This window comes from Cyprinus carpio, chromosome A21 (assembly GCF_018340385.1).
Source record: "Cyprinus carpio isolate SPL01 chromosome A21, ASM1834038v1, whole genome shotgun sequence".
Classification (NCBI taxonomy): domain Eukaryota; kingdom Metazoa; phylum Chordata; class Actinopteri; order Cypriniformes; family Cyprinidae; genus Cyprinus; species Cyprinus carpio.
Genome location: NC_056592.1, coordinates 10,172,402 through 10,198,237, shown reverse-complemented (window position 1 = coordinate 10,198,237; position 25,836 = coordinate 10,172,402). Strand labels below are relative to the sequence as shown.

Here is a 25,836-nt window from a genome sequence, read left to right as displayed (position 1 = left end):
AAGAATTTGGAGGCGGGGCAAGCATGGAAAGCTTCTGTTTACAGTAGCAAGTTGGCATGACAACTGTTTTATTTGACGATGCTTATCGATGTCAAATGCTATAGCCAGTGCAATTATTTCTTTTTTTTCCATGTCAAAACTCGTATCTATCAATTCTGCTATTTTCCTATTTTTTATAATTTCAATTATTGTCATTATTGCATCACATCTCAAAAGCGCGTCTCCAGACCCTCGTGTTCTACGCTGTGCTTTTTTAAAAACCATTTCTGAGCTCTGAGTCTCGCATTGTTAGACGCAAATACACGTTCTGTGTGAATGGCCCCTAATATGTCTTGCAATATCCATGCATGCAAAGGTTCTACGTGTTCCTCTTCTTCGATATTCTCGGGGTCTGAATCCGGCTCAGATTGATTTGACAATATTGACGCCATCCCTAAAGGAACTTGCTGCTTTGGCAAGGGGCGTGGCAGACATGAAACACCATCCGTTTGATCAAATAAAAGTAGCCTTCGTGAGCATAAAATAATTATTTTTAAAAAATCTTCCCTAAAATAAAATGCTTTTAACACAACATGTAGGCTACTTAAAATTTCATACAAATGTTCAACACTAGAATATGTGCTTTATGCATTATTCACTGACAATGCTGCTGGTAGACTTTGGAACGGACACAAGGGAGAGCTAACACTGTTAATTAGACAATATCACTCTATCACTGCTGGTTACCCACCGCAGGAACTGCCATTTCACAGCAAGTCAACAATTAAGAGAGATCTGTCTACACTGGCAAAAATCTCTAGATCCAACATTATGACTATGCCATTGCATCACTGCCAAAAACTCAACCCGGCCAATCATAAGAATCTAAACCTCTCAAGAGAGCTCAAACAACAGAGTAAATCAGGACGTGCTGCGGCCCCCACTCTTCTTCAGTTGTTTTATCTTGCATCTGGAGAGTTTGAGAACTAAGCTCATTATTTCTGTTTCTCTTTTCTCCATTTCTTCTATATTTCTGCCTACCATCTTATTACAGGCAGGCTGGGCAGCCACTCAGCCATGTGTAAAACCAGGCAGTTACAGCTCGGTGATAATAGCGACCAAGGGCAACAGATAGCCTGGGAAGACGAATGGCTTTCTTCTCCATCATGGGAGAGGAAAACATCAGCTAGACCAATTGGCAAAACGTCTGATCTCCCGATGATTTACATTGTCAGGCTTTCTGAGCATTATCAGTGTGGGCTGATTTGTCATTTCAGGAAAGACACCGCAAAATAGTTGCCCTCATCACTGAACGTCACTGCCACAAAAGAAAGGGAAATGGATATGTGACAGCCAACGGTGCGCAGCGGAATTTGCATGTTCTCATGGTTACCCTTCTGAGTAATGCTCTGGTGGATAAAGACAAATGAAAACTCGGGAGGGAGGATCTCAGGGCTGCGAGAATTCATCAGGGAGCCGATCAGAATGGCAGCACACCACTGTAATCAATGAGCTGTCAGGGATGGAGGGCAGTCACAGAAGAGAACAAAGTGATGGAGCTCTTGTTGGGCCATGAGCATCAGTAAGTGAAAATGGGTGGCCCTTAAAATATATCCAATTGGAAAGTAAATTAGCCAGTTTATTTACAGGCCCTTTCAAATGACTCCTTCACAGAGGTAAAAACCATCTCGAACTATGGCCAAAACATTACACATTTTGGGAATTCTACTTGCTTTTTTTATTTTGGGGGGACTTTAAAGGGGTAATTTATCAAAAAAAAAAAAAATCTGTCACCTATTGCTCATCCTCATGTCATTCCAAACCCGTTCGTTCATCTCTGAAAATAAAATAAAGATTATTTTAATGAAACATGAGATAACTGTCCCTCCATTAAAAGTACCCAAACAAAACTTTAAACTTTCAGAAAGTACAAAAATTTTATTTTAATGGGTTTGGAATGACATGAGGGTGAGTAAATGATTACAGAAATTTCAATGTTGGGTGAACAAACTTTTATAAAAGAAAGAGGAGAAATCGTATCAGTATGACTGGCAGATTCTAACCTGCCTGGTCCACACAAGCAGCAAGGCTGCATAAAAACCACTCCGAACAAAACATTTCAATAAAATACAGACAAACAAACAGTTTAGTCATTTCTGAGCATCCAACACACTGAATAAGACTCTGAATCATCTGAATATTCGATTTTACGCATTTCTGGTTCTGAAATCCAGTTAAATTGCATGATAGCAAGTTGAATATATCAAATAAAGTGTTTCAAGCATCTTTTTTTCACTATGATTGTGGGACGTGGGAGTTTCCTGGTACCCTACACAGTTAAAGATGTATCTGCTCCACTTTTGGTGTGTAATATACTTTTGCTGTGGGCATGCAAAAGGGATTATGTTCCTGCTGCAATAAGAGGTTTATCCTCCTCATACTGGGTATAAGAAAGGACTTAGTGAAAAAGCCACCAAATGAGGAATAAAGCAATAGGAGAGGGTGGAAAGAAGGTGCAGAAAATAAAATGGGTCATTAAAAAAAAAAAACACCACACCAACACTCACACATCGCCTTCGTGTTTCAATTGATCTCCCTGAATAAACGCGCCAACGATACTTCAAAGATCATTTGCCGGAGACACTCTGAAAGGCGAAAATGAGCTATGACCTTTCCGGCTTAAACCCCTCGGCTGCCAATACCATCGAGATGTGACTCTCTCTCCGACTTTCTCTTCCTTTGCACGGCCCCCGCTTCTTCTTCTGACGGGTTTTAGCTTGTTTACTGCTGACAGCTTTGTGTGTCGGTGTATGAAGGCGATCTGGCCCTGACACGCCAAGTAGGGATAACTGCAGGTTGGAGCAGTGGCCATGGCGAAAGATTAGGGATTGCCGAAAGGTAAGGGGTGTGGATAAAGGTCTTTCTAATTGGTTAGGGTTACTTTCTGTTGTTGCATTCAGCTTTCGGCACGCCACCTTTTGCCACGAACATTACTCTGACCTGCAGCTTCCCCTGTCTCAACACCACAGGCATCCTGAGCTGTGAGCACAGAGGACCCATTTAACGTTTCTGGCTTTAAGAAGGCTCCCTGCATAAGCCCGGCCGTCTATATGCACTACGCTGCTTGCTAATCTTTTCGTTGCTCCTCAGAGCTGTCAGGAAAGCCAACAGCACCTGCCCGGAAACAGGCAGCTTTCCCAGAATGGCCAATACGTGCCCGGAACACTCAAATACGCTGTAGCTCCTGCTGCAGACTCTGTGTATATGTGTGTCTGAGGTGAGCGCAAGCTGAAGAGACTGAACCAGCACCTCCCTCTGGGAGCTAATCATAATAACAATGTGAACACTTACCAGGCTATGACTTCCTTAAGAGATGTCTTTTGTGTGCAGGGCTACAGACATCTCATTTAAGGCTTTGCATTTAAGGCTTCAATCGTTGAAATACACACACGCAAGGCAGCAAATTACGGTCTGTAACATCTGTGCGTCGTCATTTTATCTGTACCCATTGGTTTGACACCATCCTAATAGATTTGGCTATAAAAAGCACTAAAATAAAGCAAACCAATGGAGTGCTGTGCATCGAGTTTGATGACAGGAACCAGCAGGATACAATTTATGAGCATGTTGAAAGCCTTTTGTTTTGTCAGCCTGATATTTGTCCAAAAGCTCACGCTGAGACTTACCCACAGGGGGGCAGTGTGAGTCCCACGACGCATGTCTCTGCCACACTAACGTTCTTTAATTCTCTCATTTTACATAGACACGAGCAGGCAAAAGCACACAAACACACAGCATTCCCATTGGCTCCTTCTGTAGACAAGAACCTGATTTCAGATCACTGGGTAATTAGCTGCTAGAACTTGGAAAGGCTTTCAAATGAAAATCAAAGTCTGTGCAACATCACAGTCTGACATTAAACACTGTTTTCCTTATGTAAGATAAGAAATGCTGCAGTATGGGTTACGGTAATTTAAGTCTGGGCTCTTTACATTACCGATATCCTCGTGGATCTATAACTGACCTTGGCTAATCTGGACATCAAATGAGATCTGCGCTATACAAACATGTACTGTCAGGATCAATAAAACTTTGCACGTATATAAGCCTAAACTGGGCTAATCTAGGCAGAATCTGCAAGAAGAGAAAGATAAAAGACTGCAGTGCAAGAAATCCAGGTACAGAAGCAAATCTGAAATGTGGAAAATAGGAGTGGAAATCGTTAGGCACCTCAAGACATGTCAATTTTTCCAGCAGCCACTGAGAGATGGTTCTGCATAAAATCTATACTAAAATACCATACGTTTGCACTGACTTACCAATAAACGGGTGTTTCTTCAATTTGTGGATTTTTATTTTGTTATATAAAGTTCAGAATAAAACTGTTTTAGTAAAATTTTTCCATCCCTTCAATGTTCATTTGAATTACTTTTCAGTTATTCTTAAATTGCAAATTTAAATTGTATGTATGACTGATATTGTGCCATGCCTCAGGCCCAGAACTGTAATCCTGAACTATGAAAAAAGTCCATCACAAAAATGTAAATTACATATATACATAAGTGTAAATTAAAATTTAAAAAATGTTACGCATAATTTCAAATAATTCTCAAATTATTATTGAAAAGACACTTTACTAAAAAAAATTTATTATTAAAATATTATTTACATTATTTTTTATTTTTATAATGTTTTTATTTTTATATTATTTAATTTTATGTTGTACAATTAAAAAGTATAAATATGATGGCAATGATCATGATATCTATATCTTCTTATAGTTTATACTGTTTTCTATATTAATATATATTTTAAAATGTAATTTATTCATGTGATGAAAACATTTTTGTGATCACATTAAATCATGATGAAAACATGATTCAGAAAACATTTTAATATGGTCAGGTTTTAATATGAACCTGAACTGGTGAATAATAAGAAACATTTCTAATTATAATCCATGTTGAAAACAGCCGTTGTGGAAGCATTTTATATACAAATGATGTAAGCAAAATCTTGCCATTTTTGATCAATTTAATGCATCCCTGCAGTACAAAATAACAATAAAATTTCAGTAATAGTAGACGACTTAAACTAGTCAGAGTGTGAAAAGTGTGTTCAAAAAAAAAAAAGAGTTACCAGTCTAAAAGTCTCCTAAGTTAAACAAACACCCAGAAAAGAATAAGTTTAATAACCTATCATCAGACAATCAGACAATAAACAAATCTTTCCCCGCTTGATAATAAAATCTTAATAGAAATAGTAGAAATAGTAAAACTCTCAGACTTACTACGCATAAGTTTGGCCCAGTAAGAGAGATGGGCTGAATACACTAATTTAACAGCCCAGTGTCCAGTGAAGAAGACTGGCAAGCTCTGACCATTAAGCTAAGTAATTAATTGAAGTTAATGTTGCCTCAGATATCCCTCTTTGTAAAATGGCTCTGTGAACTCCCATTATCAAAGCTCCTCTGGGTGCTTTATCAGCAAAAAATTAATGAGTTTTCCTCTTTTATCCCTAAAGAGAGCACAGGAAATGTGTTTTTGTCAAAGAAAATCTAACAGCTTTGACAGAACACTTTGCTAAATACTACTGACATGCATTCTCATGTTACATTCATGCATTTGTTGGACACTTTTACCCAAAGCGTCTTATAGTGCATTCAAAGTATACACTTTCAATAAATATGCTTCCTGCGACTCGAACCCACAACCTTAGTGTTTCCAGTGCTTTGCTTTACCCGTTGAGCTATAAAATTCCAATTTTCCTTTTAGCTAAGATCCGCACTATGGGTTGAATAAAATTCAGATCAATGATAGTTTAAATGTTCAGGTCTTTGCACAAAGCATCTAAGCATAATGAAAGCGAGTAGCTGTAAGCAGCACGCTGTGGAGCTGCATACAAAACAAGGTCTTTGCGTTGTGTTAAGAGCACTGAAGGGGAAAAAAGGTGTACAAGAAAAATAATAAATTTGCATTTCAGTCCATGTAAGGAGCTTAGTGGCTGGGCGTCTGGGTGCTCTGTATACTGCAGACAGGAGTGGATAATTCAGGAGAGCATTACTTATTCAGAGATAAACAGAGACTCCCTTGAACTCAAGCTCCACAGGTGGGCTGAAAAAAGATCTCACGCTGGTCCTTGAGCTCCAGGGTTAAAAATGGCCTCAGATCAATGAGATATGTCCCAGTCAGAGACACACACCAAATTCCCAAGTTACAAAGGGTTCGGCTGAAGGTATTCCCCCCAGAAGGGTCTAATCACCAGTGCCTAGGGTTCCAGAACCATTTTAAATGATTCAGAAAGGTTCCAGTCTGCTTTCAGAAATAAAATATATTTATGACTTTCTGGGTTCCACACAGGTCAAAGGTTACAACTTGGCCTAGAGATTTACCATTCTTAATATAACCAAACACATCCGGAAAGGTCTTTGCGGCAGACATAGGCAGAGGATAAAAAGGATTATCTGACCCACCCAGCAGGGCACAAGCTATGGATCAATTGCTAGATCTAATTGACTGGGAAGAGACTGCCTGCCTGCAACAAAAAAGTAAATCTTATAAATAAAACCGCAGCCAGTTTTATTTTCCTGCTTAAATCCTGGCGGGGGAGAGGCAGGATATTATATTGAATAGATTAAGCAAACAAGCCCTCTTTTCTCTGGTGCTGAGAGCTTTTCAAGATGTTCGCACTACAGATTTTTTTGTGTTGCAACATATCACAGGCCTCCTAAAACAGCTTGAGAAATTTCCAATTCACTTTGGAAAAAATATGTTCATAATAACGTGATAGCAAACTCGGGCAAATGAGGAGCACTAAATCTCAATGTTTAAAAAAAGGCTGGAAATATCTAAAAGAAAAACAATAAAACAGGATTTATCTTTGATTGATTGAAGAAAGCTGGATAGAGGTGAAAGCACAATAAAAAAAAAACCTAAAGAGCATTTAATCACAATATAGTTATTTTGCTGGAAATTCGACCTGAAAAATGTATTATATATTATATAATTATGTCACAAAGCTGCATCTCAATTTGATTATTTTCGGATTTAGAGAGGCAAAGCAAAAGGTGCGATTATTCGCAACAAATGAATAGACATCAGTACAAAAACAGCTTTACATTATATAGCACAGGAGTTAAAAACAAAAGACTGAAAATAAATACATTTGAAAATGACTGATTGACTGAATGAGCAGTCATAAAATACTGGTTGGGACATTTCTGCGATTGCAATGTAGCATCATCATCCCACCCAGCAGTGGAACAAAGATGATGCCCTGACAAGCTGTAAAAATGGCTGAGGTTGTTTATGTGATGCCTAGCAGCAGTTCAAACCAGGCATCCGGTCCAGCCATCTGTCCTCTCCAAGTGGAAACCAGACTGGACGTCAAGACATCATGCAAAGAAGCAGAAGGTTCTCAAAGACAAAATAAAGCAGTGGTGCAGAACTAGGCCTACTTCTGTTTAATGTGTTCTGCATTCAAACTCATACGCTTGAGTAATGAGCAGTCAAGCTGTCTGCTGTGAGATAGGTGGACGGATAATTATGTGACGGTGCATCTATCCCTCTGTTGCACAGGGAGGAAAATTTGACATGAAATACTTCTGGGAAGTTGACAGATACGGCAGTATGACATGAAATACAACATCATTTTAAACAGCATTTTGTAATTATAACATGCAGCCTTTATGGCCTCCTATTATTTGAAAGCTTACATGAATTAGTTGTACTTTTAAAAATTTATTTTCACACCACAGGACCATTTCAATGAACTGGTAAAAGTAAAAAATCAAAAGTCAAAAGACCAGCCTCAGAACCCAAGATATACACTTTCCTGTTTCTATATTATTTTTGCCCAAAATTTTAATGTTGATACAGTTTGTATCCATCTACAGTACAGTTCAAAATTGTGAGGTAAGATTAAAAGATTAAGAGTAAGATTTGTTTTTTAAACAACTTTGCATTAAATTGATCAAAAATAAGACAGTAAAGACATTTATAATACTACAAAGGAGTTTTATTTCAAATAAATGCTTTTCCCTTGAACTTTTTATTTATTAAAGCTGAGAATATATATATTAATACTACAAAGGTTTTACAAAATATTAAGTGCCTCAACTGTCTTAAACATTAGCTAATCAGCATATTATACTGATATAATCTTAATTCTGCTGAAAATTCAGCTTTGCCATTACAGAAATATATTACATTTTAAAATATATTAAAAAAGAAAAATATATATTTTCTAAATAGATTTCACAATTTTACTTTTTCATACTGTATTTTTTTAAAAAAAATATGCAGACTTCTTTCAAAAATGATAAAACAAACTTACTCGCCCAAAAACTTTTGAACAGTATATTCTGAAAGGATTCAAATAGTAATAATAATAACAACAATCACATAATACTGTACTTCTTAGCTTTTGAACTTTTTATCCTTATATAATTTTTATGTCATTTATTTGAATTAATATATAAAATCCAACCAAACAGCAAAAGCCAAATGAAAATGATCAACGACTGTCTCGCTAAATCTTTGAATAACTAATCGATAAAATACTGATTCACGTAACACTGCTGCTGCGGTTTTTTAAGGGGGGGGGGAGTAGTAATTATTAAATTATTGTGGGGAGGAAGTAGTCAGGATGGTGGAGAAAGATGATCAGGAGGGTCGTTAATAACAATGATGTTGTAGTGTCTATCAGCATTTCATTAAACTTGCTATAATGTGTATAATGTGATTTAACCTCACTTTCTTGGTGCTGAAGGTCAGAGGCATTAGTTTCGGCCCTCGCAGGATTAAAGCCAACTTCATTTACACAACCGATTCTGTGTAATCCTATAAGACTGATGATGGCTGGAAAACTTTTTTTTTTTTTTAGATAAATCTAAAACACAGGTGGGGAATTATGATACAATAAAAACAGTTGGATTCATCATAGCTTATTCACCTAGGCTAGGGTAACACACGAGATGAACAAAATCTCTGCGGTCATTCAAGTTAAACTGAAAAATATGTGCTATTTGGTCGGGTTAATCTCACCTGGGGGAAATATTGGCACAAATATCAACTACCTTTTTTTTTTTTGATTAAGAAGTAAACAAGTAAAAAAAAAGACTTTGTTTGGCTGGCAGCCTAGTCCTTCCTTAGTCCTAAAATATTTAAAATGACACACAAGGGGTTTCTGGTTATGTTTACACTGGGTTTTCAAAAATCGTCTAGGGCATTGGAGCACTGCTATAAGACAAATTTTCTCCCACTCACTTGAAAACATGAACTTTTAAAGCGGACCATGAATGTAATTCTGAAGAAGATTTCAAAGGCAAAATATTTCTCATTCTTTTTCTATTTGGTATGATGAAAGTCTAAATGGATATTCAAAGCACTGCGTGGCTTGTAAAGTGACTTCACTGGGGTAAAAAAAAAAAAATCATTAATAGTTGTTCTGCTGCAGAAAAAACATTTAATAAACGAAATTTAGCTAAATAATTGACCATTTATGGAAATGCTACACTTGAAGTTTACATCAACAAACTTATTTCTATCTATACTTCTTCTCCCCCAGTTCCAGCACTACTTCCCTAAGAAAACAACATCTGAAGCTCTAGTGACTTTGTATTCCCCTTGACATTTTCCATTTTACACTCTATATTTCTCAGAGTAATATGACCAACATAAATCCATTTTTAGATGGAAAGAAACACACACAGAAAATAAAAAAGAATAAAGAGTAAAGAATAAAGAACCCACAAAAGAGAGCAATATAGAAGCTCAGAGGTTCTATGGGAAAGACGTTCTAAAAGCATGTGAGAAATAATAGTTAAAAGGGCTCTTTTTGAAGCCATGCAGCAGTCCACTAGTACACTGATTCAGGTCTTTATCTCCTATAAGAACATTTACTTTCTTGCACTGTTTTTGTGCTGGAGGGCACTCGTACTTCAAACATCTTTCCAAAAATGTATAAATGCCAGAGTCATCGTTCAGACACCTCACCGTGGGATTCGCTCTTTAAGGAGGTTTTTTTGTTTGTCTGTCAAACTGAACTTGTATTGATTCTGAATAACTTTGTTTTTATCATGGGAAGCGGGCTTAATGAATAGCACCTCTTGAAAGTCAATCAAGCAAAACTAAATGAAGGGCGTTCTGTTTAACATGGCAAGAGGATGATACGCCAGCGGCTATTTGATTGTTCCATTCTGAAGTGTTATGAACTAATCTCCGCAAAATGAACAAGCCGAGCAAATTGGATTCATCAAGCCTGTAACAATAAAGAAATTTACTCACATCTGATTATAATACAACACCAGAGATGAGGTGAACTCTGACATTTGAGAAAGGCAAAACAAAACTGATTTTATTAACAAATGCAATCTCATGCTTCATAATTTCCGAATAAACCTACATATGAAATTTACACCTCACTTAACAAGCCTTAACCAGGTCTAAATTTTTCAGTCAAGTCTCATATTTTTCCTTTCCGTATCTCGTATTAAAAGAAGAGTCATATTAAACACTAAGATCACATCTAAAATCTCTTTAATCTCTTCTATCTGGAAGCAGTTTAAAGAAATATGGTGAAGAACGCTAGAAATTTTCCTATACATGACATACATTTAACAGCACTTAAGACAGTAGTGTTCTGCCAGAAATATTTGCTGTTCTGCACTGGCACTTTTTGTGCAGTTCCTGCACTTTTTTTGTTTCAGACTAGCCCACAAAAATCAGACGCTCATAAAAACCCCCAGCTAAAGTGTGTGGTTCACAAATACATTATAAAAATATAGCATACATTATAAAATTAAACATCTGCATAGAAAATTGAGCTAATAGTAGTGTTATAGCAGGAATAAAAAGGCTCATGATACAGAAATCCATTAGCCTTTAAATAAACGAATAAAGACACTTGCAGAAACACGGAATGAATCAGTGTGGAACGCCGTGTGCGGTACTACTGTAGTAATTAATCATTTCACAAAAGCTACAGTGCAACTGTGTCAAACGTAACCTAAAGGAACATTTTGTCTTTGTAAGGACATCATATGATGGCAGAGGCATTACCACATGATCAAAATAAAGCTCAAGGTCCTTCAAAATCTGTCATTCCATAGAGGCGCTGTGGTCACATGGGTGCTATTTATGTGTCAAATATAGCCATGAATCAAACTGTCTACTCTGGTGTTCTCTGAAAGCCAGCGTTTTCAACCAGGGAGCCGTGAAGACAACATAGGAAGCAATGAATACTAATGACATTTCTACCTATCACATTAGCTAATAATCTGTAAAGCATTATATAACAATCATTGTAATAGCCCTAAGAAAAGCCATTGTTAGATGTTGCTGAGAAAATCTAGCTTTTTGGTCCTTGAGCTCTAGGTCTTTAAAGGATAAAAACAGTATTCAGTTTATCATATTAAGATAAATGCACTTTTAAAAAAAACATAAAAAAATAAAAATACTCAAAACAGCAAAAGCTGTAATATTGTGAATAGGGTTGGGAACCGAGAACCGGTTCTTATTCAGAACCAGTTCTGTTTTTTTTTAAAAGAACCGGAACCGTGAGCAATTTCTTTTTTTTAAATTGCACTCAACTAGGGTTGGGTATCGAAAATCGTCAGCTACGGTTGGGTATCGATACTTAACGTCAGGAATCAGATACTTTTTGTAAAATTTAAATTTCGATTCTGCCTATCGATTCCTGTGCGCGCATCTTTTCTTTTTTTCTATCTGTGAGGACCTGACTCTGCGATCTGCCAGGATCTTCCTCGCTATTCTAAGCGCTTCAGTTTTTGGCAACATTTGCGATAAACAAGTAACAGCTAAGTATTAGTGCTGTGCAATTAATCGCATGTGACTGTCATCCACATCTCATCAGTAAAGCAGGTCCCATGATTAGTAGTAAATCTCAATCACCTGCTTTCAAATTGAGCAGCATTCACTACACAGAGCTGTAGTTCACTGACAATTAGGCAATATCACGTTTATAATCGCAGATGAATCGCATTCGATTTCAAACGCAATATCACCTAGCTTTTCAACTACAACTGTTGTGAACTTCAGTTCTGTGTAGTGAATGCCACTCAATCTGAAAGCAGGTGATGGTGATTTACTACTAATCACGGGACTGGCTTTACTGACGAGATGCACATGACAATCGAATGAGATTAATTGCACAGCCCTATAAAGTATAATATTTGTGAAAAGCAAACATGTTGCAAGAGAGGTGTCACCTACAACATGACAAATCATTTGGTAATTAAACAGATCATTAAAGGTCACAAACTCGATTCAAACCCCAATGTGATCTTTCCTAAATGACGATTCAGCTGTTAAACCTTGCGATCACAAGAGTGTGATCAACTTTCTGTTCATCACTGTGTGATTTGAACATTAAAATCTGTGTTTGCGCTGCTGCTGACCTAAAGACAGCAGCTGTTATATAGGCTATATGTATGAAACCGCTTCACAAAAAGTCTTTTCAACCACGCAACGTCATTATTTCTGTTACAATCATTCAAATAATCATAGAAGTACAGGGATAAAAGTTTATAGTTTGGATATAAACACTGATGTGTAAAATTGAGTAAATTGCCTTTTGAAAGTAATTTGATGTTTCAAATAAGGATTTACATTGTTACACCAGTAGGTGGCGAAAAGGAGCTGTTAAAAATGTATTTGTCTTTGAATCATTTAAGAGATTGATTCTAAAACACTGATTCATCCAATAATAAAACAAGTAAATCTTAAGTCAGTCATTGAATCATTCATTCACAAATTGCATGTTATTTTTGTTTGGAAAAAAAATACATGTCATTTATGAATAAAAAAATCTCAATTTATCCAGAATTGTGCAGCTCTATTTTGCAAACAAACAGCTCTTAATCGAGTCCAGTTTTTACGTAGCCTGCTGATTTTTGTTCATGTATTCAGTTGCAACTAAATGTTTTGCAAAAAGAGACAGAATAAATATGTTGATATCTAAATGTTTGAATTTTGTTTGTTGTTGTTGTTTTTTTTTAAACACATTGGAATCGAAGCTGGGAATCGATAAGAATTTGTCGGAATTGACAAAATTCAAACGATACCCAGCCGTACACTCAACAGACTGTTTATTGGAAAGTCTCCGTCCAAAAACAAAACCAAACAGAATGCTCAAACAAATTAAGCAGCTTCACAGCACCAAACTCCTTTGGAGAATGCAATAAATAGCCAATCGTACAACTGAACTGGCACAGACAAGTTAATATACGCAATCATTAAGCTGTAACCCAACAAGACAGACTTGATGACCCGGAGCTTTATTCTGAAGCTGTTTGAAGAAAAAGTAGCAATGCTTACAGATGGCTGGATGGCATTAGACCTCTCACGTCTCGCCTATTGGCAACCGTGATGCAAAACGGTTAATTCACAATGTAATTTCTGCAAGCAACATTCAAATTAGCAGAACGAAAGTGAGAGGAGAGGAATTCGCCTCAAGCAAATAAACAAAAACGTGAATAACTGTTCAAACTGCTCAGCTTCTAAGTGAATATTTCAGTTAGTAATTAGGGGCTAGGCTGGTGAAAAATGAAAAAGCTCTATGTTGTGTAGTCTGGTGTGATATAGCTAGCCAACCATGATTAAGAATAAAATGAATACTGCTCTTCAATATTTCTAGACAGATGATTGGAGGCTCGACAGGCAGGGTCAGGTAGCCAGGCAGGAAAAGCGGATCTATAACAATTATCTGAAATACTCGAGAGACTAGAGCTCTGCCTCCTGCTCTATTTATACACACAAAACCAAACACATCACCCCGTCACTCACACCAGAAGCTGCCATTTATACATTATCACCTTATTCCTGATTTATTAGATTGATAAGTGGATAGAAAAACAGAGTGTCATGGCAAATCACATGATTTAGAATATATTTTCTAATGCATTAGAAACTTTTATTTTTTTTAAGCAGCTGATGTATATTTCATTACAGAATTAATTTCTTATTACATGATGTGAAAACAGATTGTTTTGAACATTGTTATGTGGCCAACTGATGCATCAATGAAGTCTAATGTCTTTCAATAAAGATTATACTGATTTCAGAAACAGAACGTTTAATAACGCATCACTGCTGCTGTGATTTTTCGACTGAGTGTTTCTGCGAGAGCTGAAGAGTGAAGTTTTACTACTATCCTATACTTGTTGGCAGCAAAACATGTTTTCAGTTCTGAGATTTACTCAGCTGACGAAATGCTTTCTACATCCCTTTTGTAACTCATGTATTTACCAAACAGGAAATGATGCAACTAAGTGTAAACACAATCAGAATGTGTCTAAAAGGACCATGTAATAGATCAGTACAGCCTGATGATTATACATGAATCTCTGCTCCCAAACAAGACAATTTGTGGGGCAGAGTGGCAGGAGTACATTTTATCAAATGTGTCAGTTAGTGGAGATTTTACTAAGCCTAAAACATGAAATATTGCCAAAACACAACTTTAAAATACATAGAATATTTCAAGAAATTTAATAGATATTTTAATAAGGAACAGCCAATTAAATTCAATATTTAAATCAAGAAATAAAATAATTCACACTATGCTTTCCACACTGTTTTTCATTAGAAAACATGGGCTCCAATCCAATTAATGATAGCAATGAGTTATGCGCAAACATGCTGAAATTAAAAAAATTTTTTTTTCAAAATTACACAATATTTACTCAAAATATTTATTATGAATTTATTATATTTGGGGTGGGATGGTGATGATGGTTAAATTTTGAATTTATGAACGAATTGGAAAAATTTTCAGATTTCAGGCCATGTTTTCAGGCCAAATATGACCTAGTGAATACATTTGCCTTTCACTGAAAAACAGCCGTAATTATCAACAAACACTTTTCCAAATATAAATAGATAAAATGGCAACAAATTGTTGAATCAGAGTTTTGAATCAACTCACAACAGAAATTAATCATATATAACTCTAGCAATGCTTTGCACTAAGAACAGCGCAAAACTATTAACAACACAGTGCGTTAAAATCCTCACAATGTATCTTTATTTTAAAATGATCATGAATACATCCTGGATATTCAATATAGTAGCCCATCCCTACTACAGAGAGAGCACGCAGGCAGAGGAGCGCTCAAGGACAACAACAGTCTCACTTCACGCAAACACATCTAATGTGGAGATACAGATGCATAATAATGCTGCTCCATTTCAAAGCTGTGCAGATGTAGAATCAGACAGGAACAACTGCATACGATCAAAGACAACAACACTGAGAAAAGAAAGAAAAGCAGAAGATGAGGTTGCAGCACTCACCGGTGAGAACAGCTTTAGCGGACGGGTCAGCCAGGTCCAGGGCAGACTTGCCGTCGGTGTTGCGGATGTTGGGATCGGCGTTGTGCTGGAGCAGAACTGTGCAGGGGAAACACAAGCAGTATCGTAACTCAGGCAGGCAGAGGCTGCTGCTGGGGCCGTTCGCACCGCTGACTGGGAGCGCTTGCCTCGGCATGGTGCAGACATAAACACACATCGCGCACCAGCGCGCCAGGAGCAGCAGCGAAAACAGCCCGCACGGAAAAACACACACTGCAGTGAGACGGGGGGAAAAAGCCCATGTTACTGAGAAAGAGTCCGACTCCGGGTATGTGACGGGAACTTGGGTATGAGAGAGGAAGATCAAAGCATGTTTTAAGATCCTCTCCACAGCCCCTTGAGAGAAAGGAACAGAGCTGGAGAGAGCCGTTGGCTGGCGCTCTGCTACTGAGACCCAAGCAACACAGAGCACCTAGAGCAAGCAGCGTCTATCAACTGTCTCCAATCCTCACCTCTCTCTCTCTCTCTCTCTCTCTCTCTCTCTGTGTACAACAATGCACGCGTATACACAGGCTAATGTATGCGTCCCCTTCCTCTACCCACCCTGTCCATATCACTACCCTCCTCACTAACACTTCCACACATCTCTCGCTCACTACAATTCATCACACAGATCTGTGGCATCAGAGAGGAACTAAAATTAATCCTTCTTAAAAATGAGCATCTCCATGCTTCAGATCTTTGGGAGCATCCAGGAGCTTTGGACTAGTGATGTGCAAAACTACATGGTTTCAAAATCAACTTGTCTATTTATTCGTCTTCTGGAAGACTTGCATAATTAGGCTGATTTTGGGATCACCTGGACCTAATTTTCAATTTATATGTGCAGGGACAATTCAATGTAAATGGAAGCATTTCTTTTACACAATACTCATTTTTGCTTTCCTCCATTACCATTACCTTAAAAAGAGATTAAATTTATCATCTTAAAGAGTTCACCTAAACATGAAAATTCTGTCATCATTTAAATCACCTTGAATCATGTCAATCCAAACCTGTATTACTTTCTTCTGCGAAACACACACAAAAAATGCATAATTTTTTTTTGTTCACCTGTTTTTGTGAATATTGATGATTTTTCCATTTTGGTGTTTATTAAAAATTTCTTTTTGTTTTTTTGTATTCAATTAAATAAAATCATACAGGTTTGGGACGACACGGGGGTTGTAAATGAAGGACAAATTTCCATTTTTGCTATTTAAAGTACCGCTGCTAAATATATAAACAAATAAATGAAATAATATCATACAATAGTTGACCTCACAAATTGACGTCTTGCTGAAAGAAAAATTATGCTAAAGAATAAATATATAAACAAATAAATGAATTTTATTTTTTGCATTCCGCTAGGCCTATTTTGTTTTAAAAATCCGGCATATAGTGCTATAATATGAAATGCAGACGAGGACGAGCGATCGAGCGGCTTTGGCTAGATTTATTTGGAGGTTATTTTCTCATGTAATCATCGGCACAAATCCAAATGTTTCCATATTTGCAATGTATTTGAATATTAAATATTAATAATGTTAAATACGCATTTAGACGGAAAAGATCATCCTCTTCATATGAGCACTTGATAATTTGAATGAACAGACTGCGATGTAAGTTTGAATCGCTATGAATATACGTGTGCAGCGTGCTGCAGGCTGTGGCGCGATCGAAACAGCTGGCTGACAAAAAAATAAAAATAAAAAATGAAAATGCGCACACACAATGCCCTCAGAAGGCAAACAAACAGACATGCTTGCTATCCCTTTTTTTCCGTGAACTTATGGAGCGCCTGTTTAAATCCTATATCTTAACTATTTAAAAGCCTTTTTAAAAAAAAAAATTGTTAATGTGGGCCTATTACTTATATAACATTTTCCTTAAAGCATCATAATTTGTCCCAGGGCTTGAGAAACTGTGCCTAGTTACGGTCCATGCAGAAACTTTGTGACGATGGCGTCACCGTTTAGTGAGCACACAGCGCCTATTAAATCGCATGTTTTGAATCCAGCTCTGATTATGACAAATAAAATCTTTGTTTTAGAGGAAAATAAATTTACGCGGCTTTGTTCCGGTTAGTCACGAATTTCAACAAATTCAATAACAATAGACCTTGTTTATTTTTTCCTAAATCTTCACAGTCTAACCCTCTAATTTCGCAGGTTAATTTTTTATCTTTCAATTTTAATCACTGTTTTCGCATCTCTTACTGTGGTAAAATGGGAAGGGGAAATTAAATGGGTTATTTAAGGAAAAAATTCCGGCATGACAATTGACAAATTGTTGTAGGAACGAATTAACAAGTTAAATATAAAGCCTTTCGTCCTGAGGCCAGCCCTGCAAAATATGCTTAGGATAGCCTTTTATGTGTGCAAGCAAACATATGCTTTTAGTTATGTTGTTTCATTTTAATGTAGGCTACTGTTAACGAATCACGTTGAAAGACATTGTGAATGAAAATGAGTTGCTTTTACTGCTGTCACTCCACAGGACACTCGCACGTGATCTGCGAATGCTGCAGCCCAAAAATTCAGCGGTTAACCGACCCTCGACAGCCTTAACGATTGCATCTCTTATCGACAATTAATCGATCTCGATTAAGTTGACATCCTAAATACAACATTTTATTATATAAATCCACAAATATATTAAGCAATAAAGTTTTTTAATAACACTGATAATAATAAGAAATGTTTCTTATGCACCAAATCGGCATATTAAAGCACCATGTGACACTGAAGACTGGAGTAATGGCTGCTGAAAATTCAGCTTTGCCATCACAGGAACTAATTACATTTTAAATTATATTAAAATAGAAAAGAGTTTTTTAATAATTATAAAATTATAAATTTATAATTATTTTAATAGACTTCTTTCAAAAACATTTTTAAAAGAGTTTTTTGAAAGAGTGTAGTTGACCATCATGTTGGGACAGGCTAATACAACAAAGCATAAGCTTTACAAGAAAGCTGTTCTCAAAACACTACTGTTAAATCTTTAAAGCCTGAGGGAAAGAAAAAAAGTGTTTTGTTTGGATTTGTTCGTAAATCCTGGCAAAGAAGTATGTACCTAAAAAAAGGAGAGCAATCTTGCGTTGCGTGAGTATGATTGTGATGCTACTGCTATGCCAGTGACTCATAGGTCATCCATTTCTCATCACAAAAACACAGTTTTGACAAGCATTAAACCCGAGTGAAATACACCACTGCATCAAGGGAGGATTCGGGGTTTGATGCGGAAAAACACAGGCTGAGGAAAACAGTTTAGTTAAGTGGGAAGATACAGCTACCATCAACCCTCTCAGTCAAATTAATATGCACTAAAGGCCCCACAGAGACCACATTTGCTTACACTGGTGTCATGAAAGCACATGAGCGGTGGGCTGCCGTGGGGTGGGTAGGCACAGAGGTTTGGAATTGTTGGAAGCATGACAGCAATGGGGTGATTAAAATTCGTTGGCATGCTTATGACAGCTTGCCGATCCATCAGGCGACAGGCTTCGAGGGGACATCATTGTAACCTCCGCACTCCAGGTGGTCCCCCTCCCTATGAGACGCATCTACAGTAGATTGTCTGCATGCTTATACATGCTGAAGTGTCAAAAAATGCTGACAAAGCTTTTTTTTATTTATTTATTTTTTGTCTAGATCTACTTATTTATTCAAAAATACATTGCATTGGTTTAATTTGTGTATTAATTTTTTTTTTGATACTTTTTTAGGGAGCATAAATGTCAGTGTGATACAACAGTTCTGATATTATAACAAAGAAAAGAGCCTTGTTGCAATGGAAACCGGTACCTTTACAAAGCCAAGTTAAGGCTGTTCTGTGCCTGCTCAAAATTCAGTGTAAAAGACGCAATGCTGCATCAAAGCCAGACTAAATTATGCCTGCTCAGACCCACCTCAGCCCCTTGTATCAAAGTATATCATTGTAATTGCTGTATAAATGCATTTAAGCCACCTCTGAGGAGCATTAAACAGTCTGTCCAAAGACACTTAAATGGCACTTCAGAAGCACTTCTGTGCCAGTGTAAATTTGGCATCATAAAATACAAAAAAACATATTTTTGAATTAACAATTCATGATATCTGAAAAAAATTTAATTAAAAGAATAATAATAATAATAATAATAATAATAATAATAATAATAACTTAATAACTTAATTTTTTTTTTTTTTTTTTTTTTACATTTTTTAATGTTTAGGATGTGTATACTCTCAGCGTGGTACATGTATTTTAAATGGACCGTTTACATTTTCTTTCTTTCCTTATTATAGACAGCCTTATTTCTCATTGACCCTGGAAAATGCATTTTAAAAAAATTATGATTAAGATGTGAAAACTCACATTTATTCAACATGTGTAAACAATGTTATTACTTTTTACATGACCGTCAAATGACTTTTCAATAAACTGAAAACAGCAGAACAGTTTTTCAAAACCATATAAAACAAAGTACATTCATAGAACATGATATACGTGTTTTAAACTACATTTATAATAGATTTATTTTGTTCCTTTCTTTATCATGTACAATCTTATATGTCACTGACCCTGAAATAAACATGAAAATGTGTGCACAGAATACAAATGAAAGAACCCCAGAACCGATTGCTGTAAAACAGGTGCCGAGACCTACAGTTGGTCATAAAGACCTTCTGAATAAACAACGGCCGCCACATGCACAGTAATTGGTGGTAGGAGTGTGATGAGCAGAGTAAGGTAATTACGACCAAACACTGAGAGCTTTAGAGAGTACATGGGTGCTTGGGTTAATGCATAACCATGTACAAATCCCTGCTGTTCAGACAGCGTTCAGAGAGTCTTGCAAACACGCATATATCAGACACAGCCATCTCTGCAAGCTGGCGTTCATTAAATTTCTCGACATACTTAGACAATGGTGAAAATGGCTATTAGTGCCAAGTGAAATCATTAGCAATTTGATAAACCCAGAAGGGAATGGAAGAATTGACTCGCAGGGCTTGCAAACACACAGACGGGCACATACACATATTATCCGGGATTGAAGGTGTGCGCTGGAGACGTTTGTGATTAATCGATTTATTGATTTTTAATTTCATCCCTTGCATGCGCAATAATGGTTAGCCACATTGGAAAATAAGAGTGGATGGCAACAGCTCAAGGCTATGAATGTGGGGAGATGACACTTGATCATCTGGTTAAAAAGTCAGGAACAAGGTGGAGAGGTAGAAATAAAAATGAAAACATTCAGTCACCATTATCGTCATCCATCTTTGAGGTAAGGAATGACGACCTGACCTCTAATTTCAAGCTGCCCCCTTGCAGCTTTAGGCTGATGGGCAGAGAAATTAATGAGTGGAGACCAGCAGCAATCCTAATTAGCAGAGGGGATGCTAATTATTTATTCATCATGAACAAAGGGCAAAGGTGACAACACTTGTTGGGTGCCAAAAGAATGAAGATAAAAGGGGAAAAAGCTTCTTAAGTGAAAAAATATCCTAGTGCTGTTTATTGTTTATCATCTTTGTCGACTAGTAGTGAGTAATGCTTTTGGATTTGGAAAAAGAACAAATTTGGCATAAATTAAGGTACTGTAACTGTACTTGGTTTATAAATATAGGCTACAGGACTCCAGACTGCAACTAAAACTGTTGCATTTGCGACCAAAAATATTAATTTGCGAGTAATATTTTTGCTGAGATCGCCACTGATGGCGACCATATAAATGTAAATGTTATGACTTAAAAATTTGCATGTAATGCCTTTTTTCCTGCTTGTTTTACGATCAAAACTTTTGTTATATTGACGTAATAAACAGACGATGCGCATTTTTGATGCAATTGCAATAAGCTTTGTGCTCCTTTACTTTATAATAAAGAAAGTATCAGCTTTAAAATTCTGCCAAATTCATAATGAAATTCAAACATAAATGTAGCATTAATGCTGTGTTTCCGCAAGAATCAGCCGATACGATACGTATCACGATACAATATGTTGCGATACATTGTGATACTGTAAGCAAGGCAATATATTGGGATATTTATATATATAGGATATATATAGAAATAGGATATATTTTTAGGAAAGCTGTCATAAAGAAATAGATAAATAAAAATTATTTAACCAGAACACAGTGGGATCTGCATTTGCAATAATCAGTCCCTGTAACATTCAACGTAATTGAACCACTTTTTGCGCAATACAAGTCAAGGGGGGAAAATTTAAGTGCTTGCAGGATCCTTTAGTTAAAAGTATAGTATGTATTTTACAAAAGATTTAATTTTACAATTTTAACATACAATTTCATAACATTTTGATCTGTACAAAATAATTACATCTGCTTAATATCAATGAAAAATAAAGTGCTTGCAGGATTTCTAAAGAAAACAAAACATTCTCAAAACCTTATATGAATGGATGATAAAGTGATTAAAGAAATATGATTGTGGTTTTGCGCAGCTTGTCAGTGAACAATGGCTCTGTGTAGTAAATGCTGCTCCACGTGAAAGCACGCACGTGTAAAGATTTACCGCTGATTACAGAACCGGTTTTACTGACGAGATGCGCATTAATATCGTGCCGATATTTATCATGCATCCTTAACTTCCTGTCACTGTTTAAGTTCAGAGATGAAGATTGCCATCTAGTGGTCAGGATATAAACTCAAAACGAAAAAACTGCCATGAATCTTGAAAGAATTTTTTTTTTTTTTTTTTTTATGATCGCTTTAGCGCATTAGTTCAGGTGGCACATGAACCCATCCTAACTGTCAAAATAAACATGAACAGACATCAAAAGTTATATTATAAGATACAGTACAGCTTACTGAAACTGTGGAAAACGTGTAAAGCTTGGAAACAATGCCATGCAACAATACAGGTCCTTCTCAAAAAATGAGCATATTGTGAAAAAGTTCATTATTTTCCATAATGTAATGATAAAAATTAAACTTTCATATATTTTGGATTTATTGCACACCAACTGAAATATTTCAGGTCTTTTATTTGTTTTAATACTGATGATTTTGGCATACGGCTCATGAAAACCCAAAATTCCTATCTCAAAAAATTAGCATATTTCATCCGACCAATAAAAGAAAAGTGTTTTTAATACAAAAAAAGTCAACCTTCAAATAATTATGTTCAGTTATGCACTCAATACATGGTCGGGAATCCTTTTGCAGAAATGACTGCTTCAATGCGGCGTGGCATGGAGGCAATCAGCCTGTGGCACTGCTGAGGTGTTATGGAGGCCCAGGATGCTTCGATAGCGGCCTTAAGCTCATCCAGAGTGTTGGGTCTTGCGTCTCTCAACTTTCTCTTCACAATATCCCACAGATTCTCTATGGGGTTCAGGTCAGGAGAGTTGGCAGGCCAATTGAGCACAGTAATACCATGGTCAGTAAACCATTTACCAGTGGTTTTGGCACTGTGAGCAGGTGCCAGGTCGTGCTGAAAAACGAAATCTTCATCTCCATAAAGCTTTTCAGCAGATGGAAGCATGAAGTGCTCCAAAATCTCCTGATAGCTAGCTGCATTGACCCTGCCCTTGATAAAACACAGTGGACCAACACCAGCAGCTGACATGGCACCCCAGACCATCACTGACTGTGGGTACTTGACACTGGACTTCAGGCATTTTGGCATTTCCTTCTCCCCAGTCTTCCTCCAGACTCTGGCACCTTGATTTCCGAATGACATGCAAAATTTTACTTTGGACCACTGAGCAACAGTCCAGTGCTGCTTCTCTGTAGCCCAGGTCAGGCGCTTCTGCCGCTGTTTCTGGTTCAAAAGCACACGCCTGTGCACGGTGGCTCTGGATGTTTCTACTCCAGACTCAGTCCACTGCTTCCGCAGGTCCCCCAAGGTCTGGAATCGGTCCTTCTCCACAATCTTCCTCAGGGTCCGGTCACCTCTTCTCGTTGTGCAGCGGTTTTTGCCACACTTTTTCCTTCCCACAGACTTCCCACTGAGGTGCCTTGATACAGCACTCTGGGAACAGCCTATTCGTTCAGAAATTTCTTTCTGTGTCTTACCCTCTCGCTTGAGGGTGTCAATGATGGCCTTCTGGACAGCAGTCAGGTCGGCAGTCTTACCCATGATTGCGGTTTTGAGTAATGAACCAGGCTGGGAGTTTTTAAAAGCCTCAGGAATCTTTTTTAGGTGTTTAGAGTTAATTAGTTGATTCAGATGATTAGGTTAATAGCTCGTTTAGAGAACCTTTTCATGATATGCTAATGTTTTGAGATTTTGGGTTTTCATGAGCTATATGCCAAAATCATCAGTATTAAAACAATAAAAGACCTGAAATATTTCAGTTGGTGTGCAATGAATCTAAAATATATGAAAGTTTAATTTTTATCATTACATTATGGAAAATAATGAACTTTTTCACAATATGCAAATTTTTTGAGAAGGACCTGTACATTTATCTCAGAATAACCATTCAGTGTCCATAAGCTCACTAGTCAGCAAGAAAAATAAATAAAAAGAGAAGCATTTTGCTAAATATATGCAATATATTGCATATTCATAGTTTTACTTAACCAGTTGTCTACATGATAAGGAATGCAAGGAGCTAAAGAAAAAATTTAACACCACCATCTAATTGCATGTTACTAATGAAGATAAAAAGACTGGATGTGAGCAAAACATATGACAACATTTAGGAGGAGCCCAAATTGCACTCAATGGCCAAGTGATGCTGCCATAATTACGAGCCATGATATTGGCACAGATTCTGTGTAATAAACAATTCTTTGAGACTGTATATAGTTCTCAAGTTAAAAAAGACAATTTGTACTCAGTTTAAGTTACCCTTAGTTCCCAGGACATCTACAATTATGGATTAAAGGGGTCATATGATGCGATTTCAATATTTCCTTTATCTTTGGAGTGTAACAAGCTCTTGGTGCATAAAAAAGATCTGTAAAGTTGCAAAGTCTCAAATCCAAAGAGATATTCTTTATAAAAGATAAGAGTCAACCATGCCTACCTAAAACGGCTCGTTCTAACACGCCCCCACATGTCTATGTCACGATGTGGGAAGATTTGCATAACGCCGCCCAAATGTTCACGCAAAGAAAGAAGGCATCACTTTTATTCTAGCTGTTGCCGCTGCCGACATGTCGCAGAGACGCTGTGTGTTTCGTAGTTGAAAGCGAAGCTACTTTGTTGGGTCTTCCAAAAGTGGACATAACTAGAAACCAGTGGTTAAGTTGTAACAAGTTTGGCGCATGGAAGTGATCATTATAAAAACAATTCCTGGAGGGCTGGACCTCTGCAGAGTTTTGTTCCAACCCTCCTCCAACACACACACACACACACACACACACACACACACACATATATATGTGCAAAACCTCTTTAGCTATTAATGGTTACAAATAAAAAGTGGAACTAATACATGTTTTTAAAACATGGTGCTCATGCACAAAATGCTGAAAAAATAGTGACACGTAAACAACAATGTCCATCTGCATGTTTACATTAAAAAAAAATAATCACTGTATGTCCTGTTTGAATCTAAACACACCTTCTGGTTGAGGCATGTGCAAACATCCTGGTAAAGCTACATGCTTCTTTTGGTCTTTTAGTTACTGGCTCTATTAAAAAACCAACCAAGCCTGAGGATTATGAACAATTAGGGCGTCAACCAGAGATGACGGCAACAAACGACACAATGAACAGAAGTTGCCTGGTATGCTTTAAAGCAATGGGCAACAACAAAAAACAAACCTCTATTGCTTTAGGTGCATCAGCATAAATCTACAATTTGAACTAACTTCCCTCTATCTTGCAGAATGTCGTGATCAATACTGAATCAAAAATATCTCAAGGACAGAAGTTTTATTTCCAGCATGAACTACTCTACTCTAGACTGATAAATAAAAATGGGAGGTCTACTTGTACATGGAATGACTCAGCCTGTCTAAAGCTCTCCAAAATAAATTTTCTGATGAATAAGTGCAAAGATAAAAGCCAGAGAACATCTATTTCAATCTTTTCAGATTGAGTGATGTGAAATTACATGCGTGTCCTCAGGCCTCTGAATTCTCCCTAAGATTGTGCAGATAATTCTTATCTCAAAGTTTTTAAATTGGAATTTTCTCCCATTTAATTGGATTATGCTAAAAATGTAGCAAGTGGCACTCTGGTTAAGATTGCTATGAGCAGCAGACTACTTTCTTTTTGAACAAAAAAAAAAAAAGTAAATACAACCACAATACAATTTAAAATACCCTTTTCATTTTAGAAACAAACTCAGATGCAGCCTAGCTATGTAAAAAACAGACTGGGATGCGCATCAAGCAGATTATTTCATGATCTTCCCATTGTAATGCATGAAACAGAGGACTGAAATGTTTAATGACATTCCATCACCACATTATCAGCTCTCTTCACCCCAGATGCAATGTTAAATTTCTCATGAATACCAAGCAGTAAAGATCTGATTAATGACTGAGAGCTGTGTAATAGCGCCAGTCACCGCGGCTAATCAAGACGAACAC

At 36.9% G+C, this 25,836-nt stretch overlaps 1 protein-coding gene across 6 annotated transcripts in view; it reads right to left on the bottom strand.

The window, feature by feature from the left end:
• Nucleotides 1-25,836, bottom strand: part of LOC109067302 (poly [ADP-ribose] polymerase tankyrase-1-like) — an 83,180-nt gene that overhangs the window by 55,171 nt on the left and 2,173 nt on the right. For 4 of the 6 annotated variants that reach the window (XM_042778926.1, XM_042778927.1, XM_042778930.1 and 1 more), the window contains exon 3: nucleotides 15,294-15,389. The exons of the other annotated variants lie outside the window; for them this stretch is intronic. In XM_042778926.1, coding sequence (XP_042634860.1) covers nucleotides 15,294-15,389 — 96 coding nt within the window. The remainder of the gene's footprint in view (nucleotides 1-15,293; nucleotides 15,390-25,836) is intronic. 6 annotated transcript variants of the gene reach the window in all.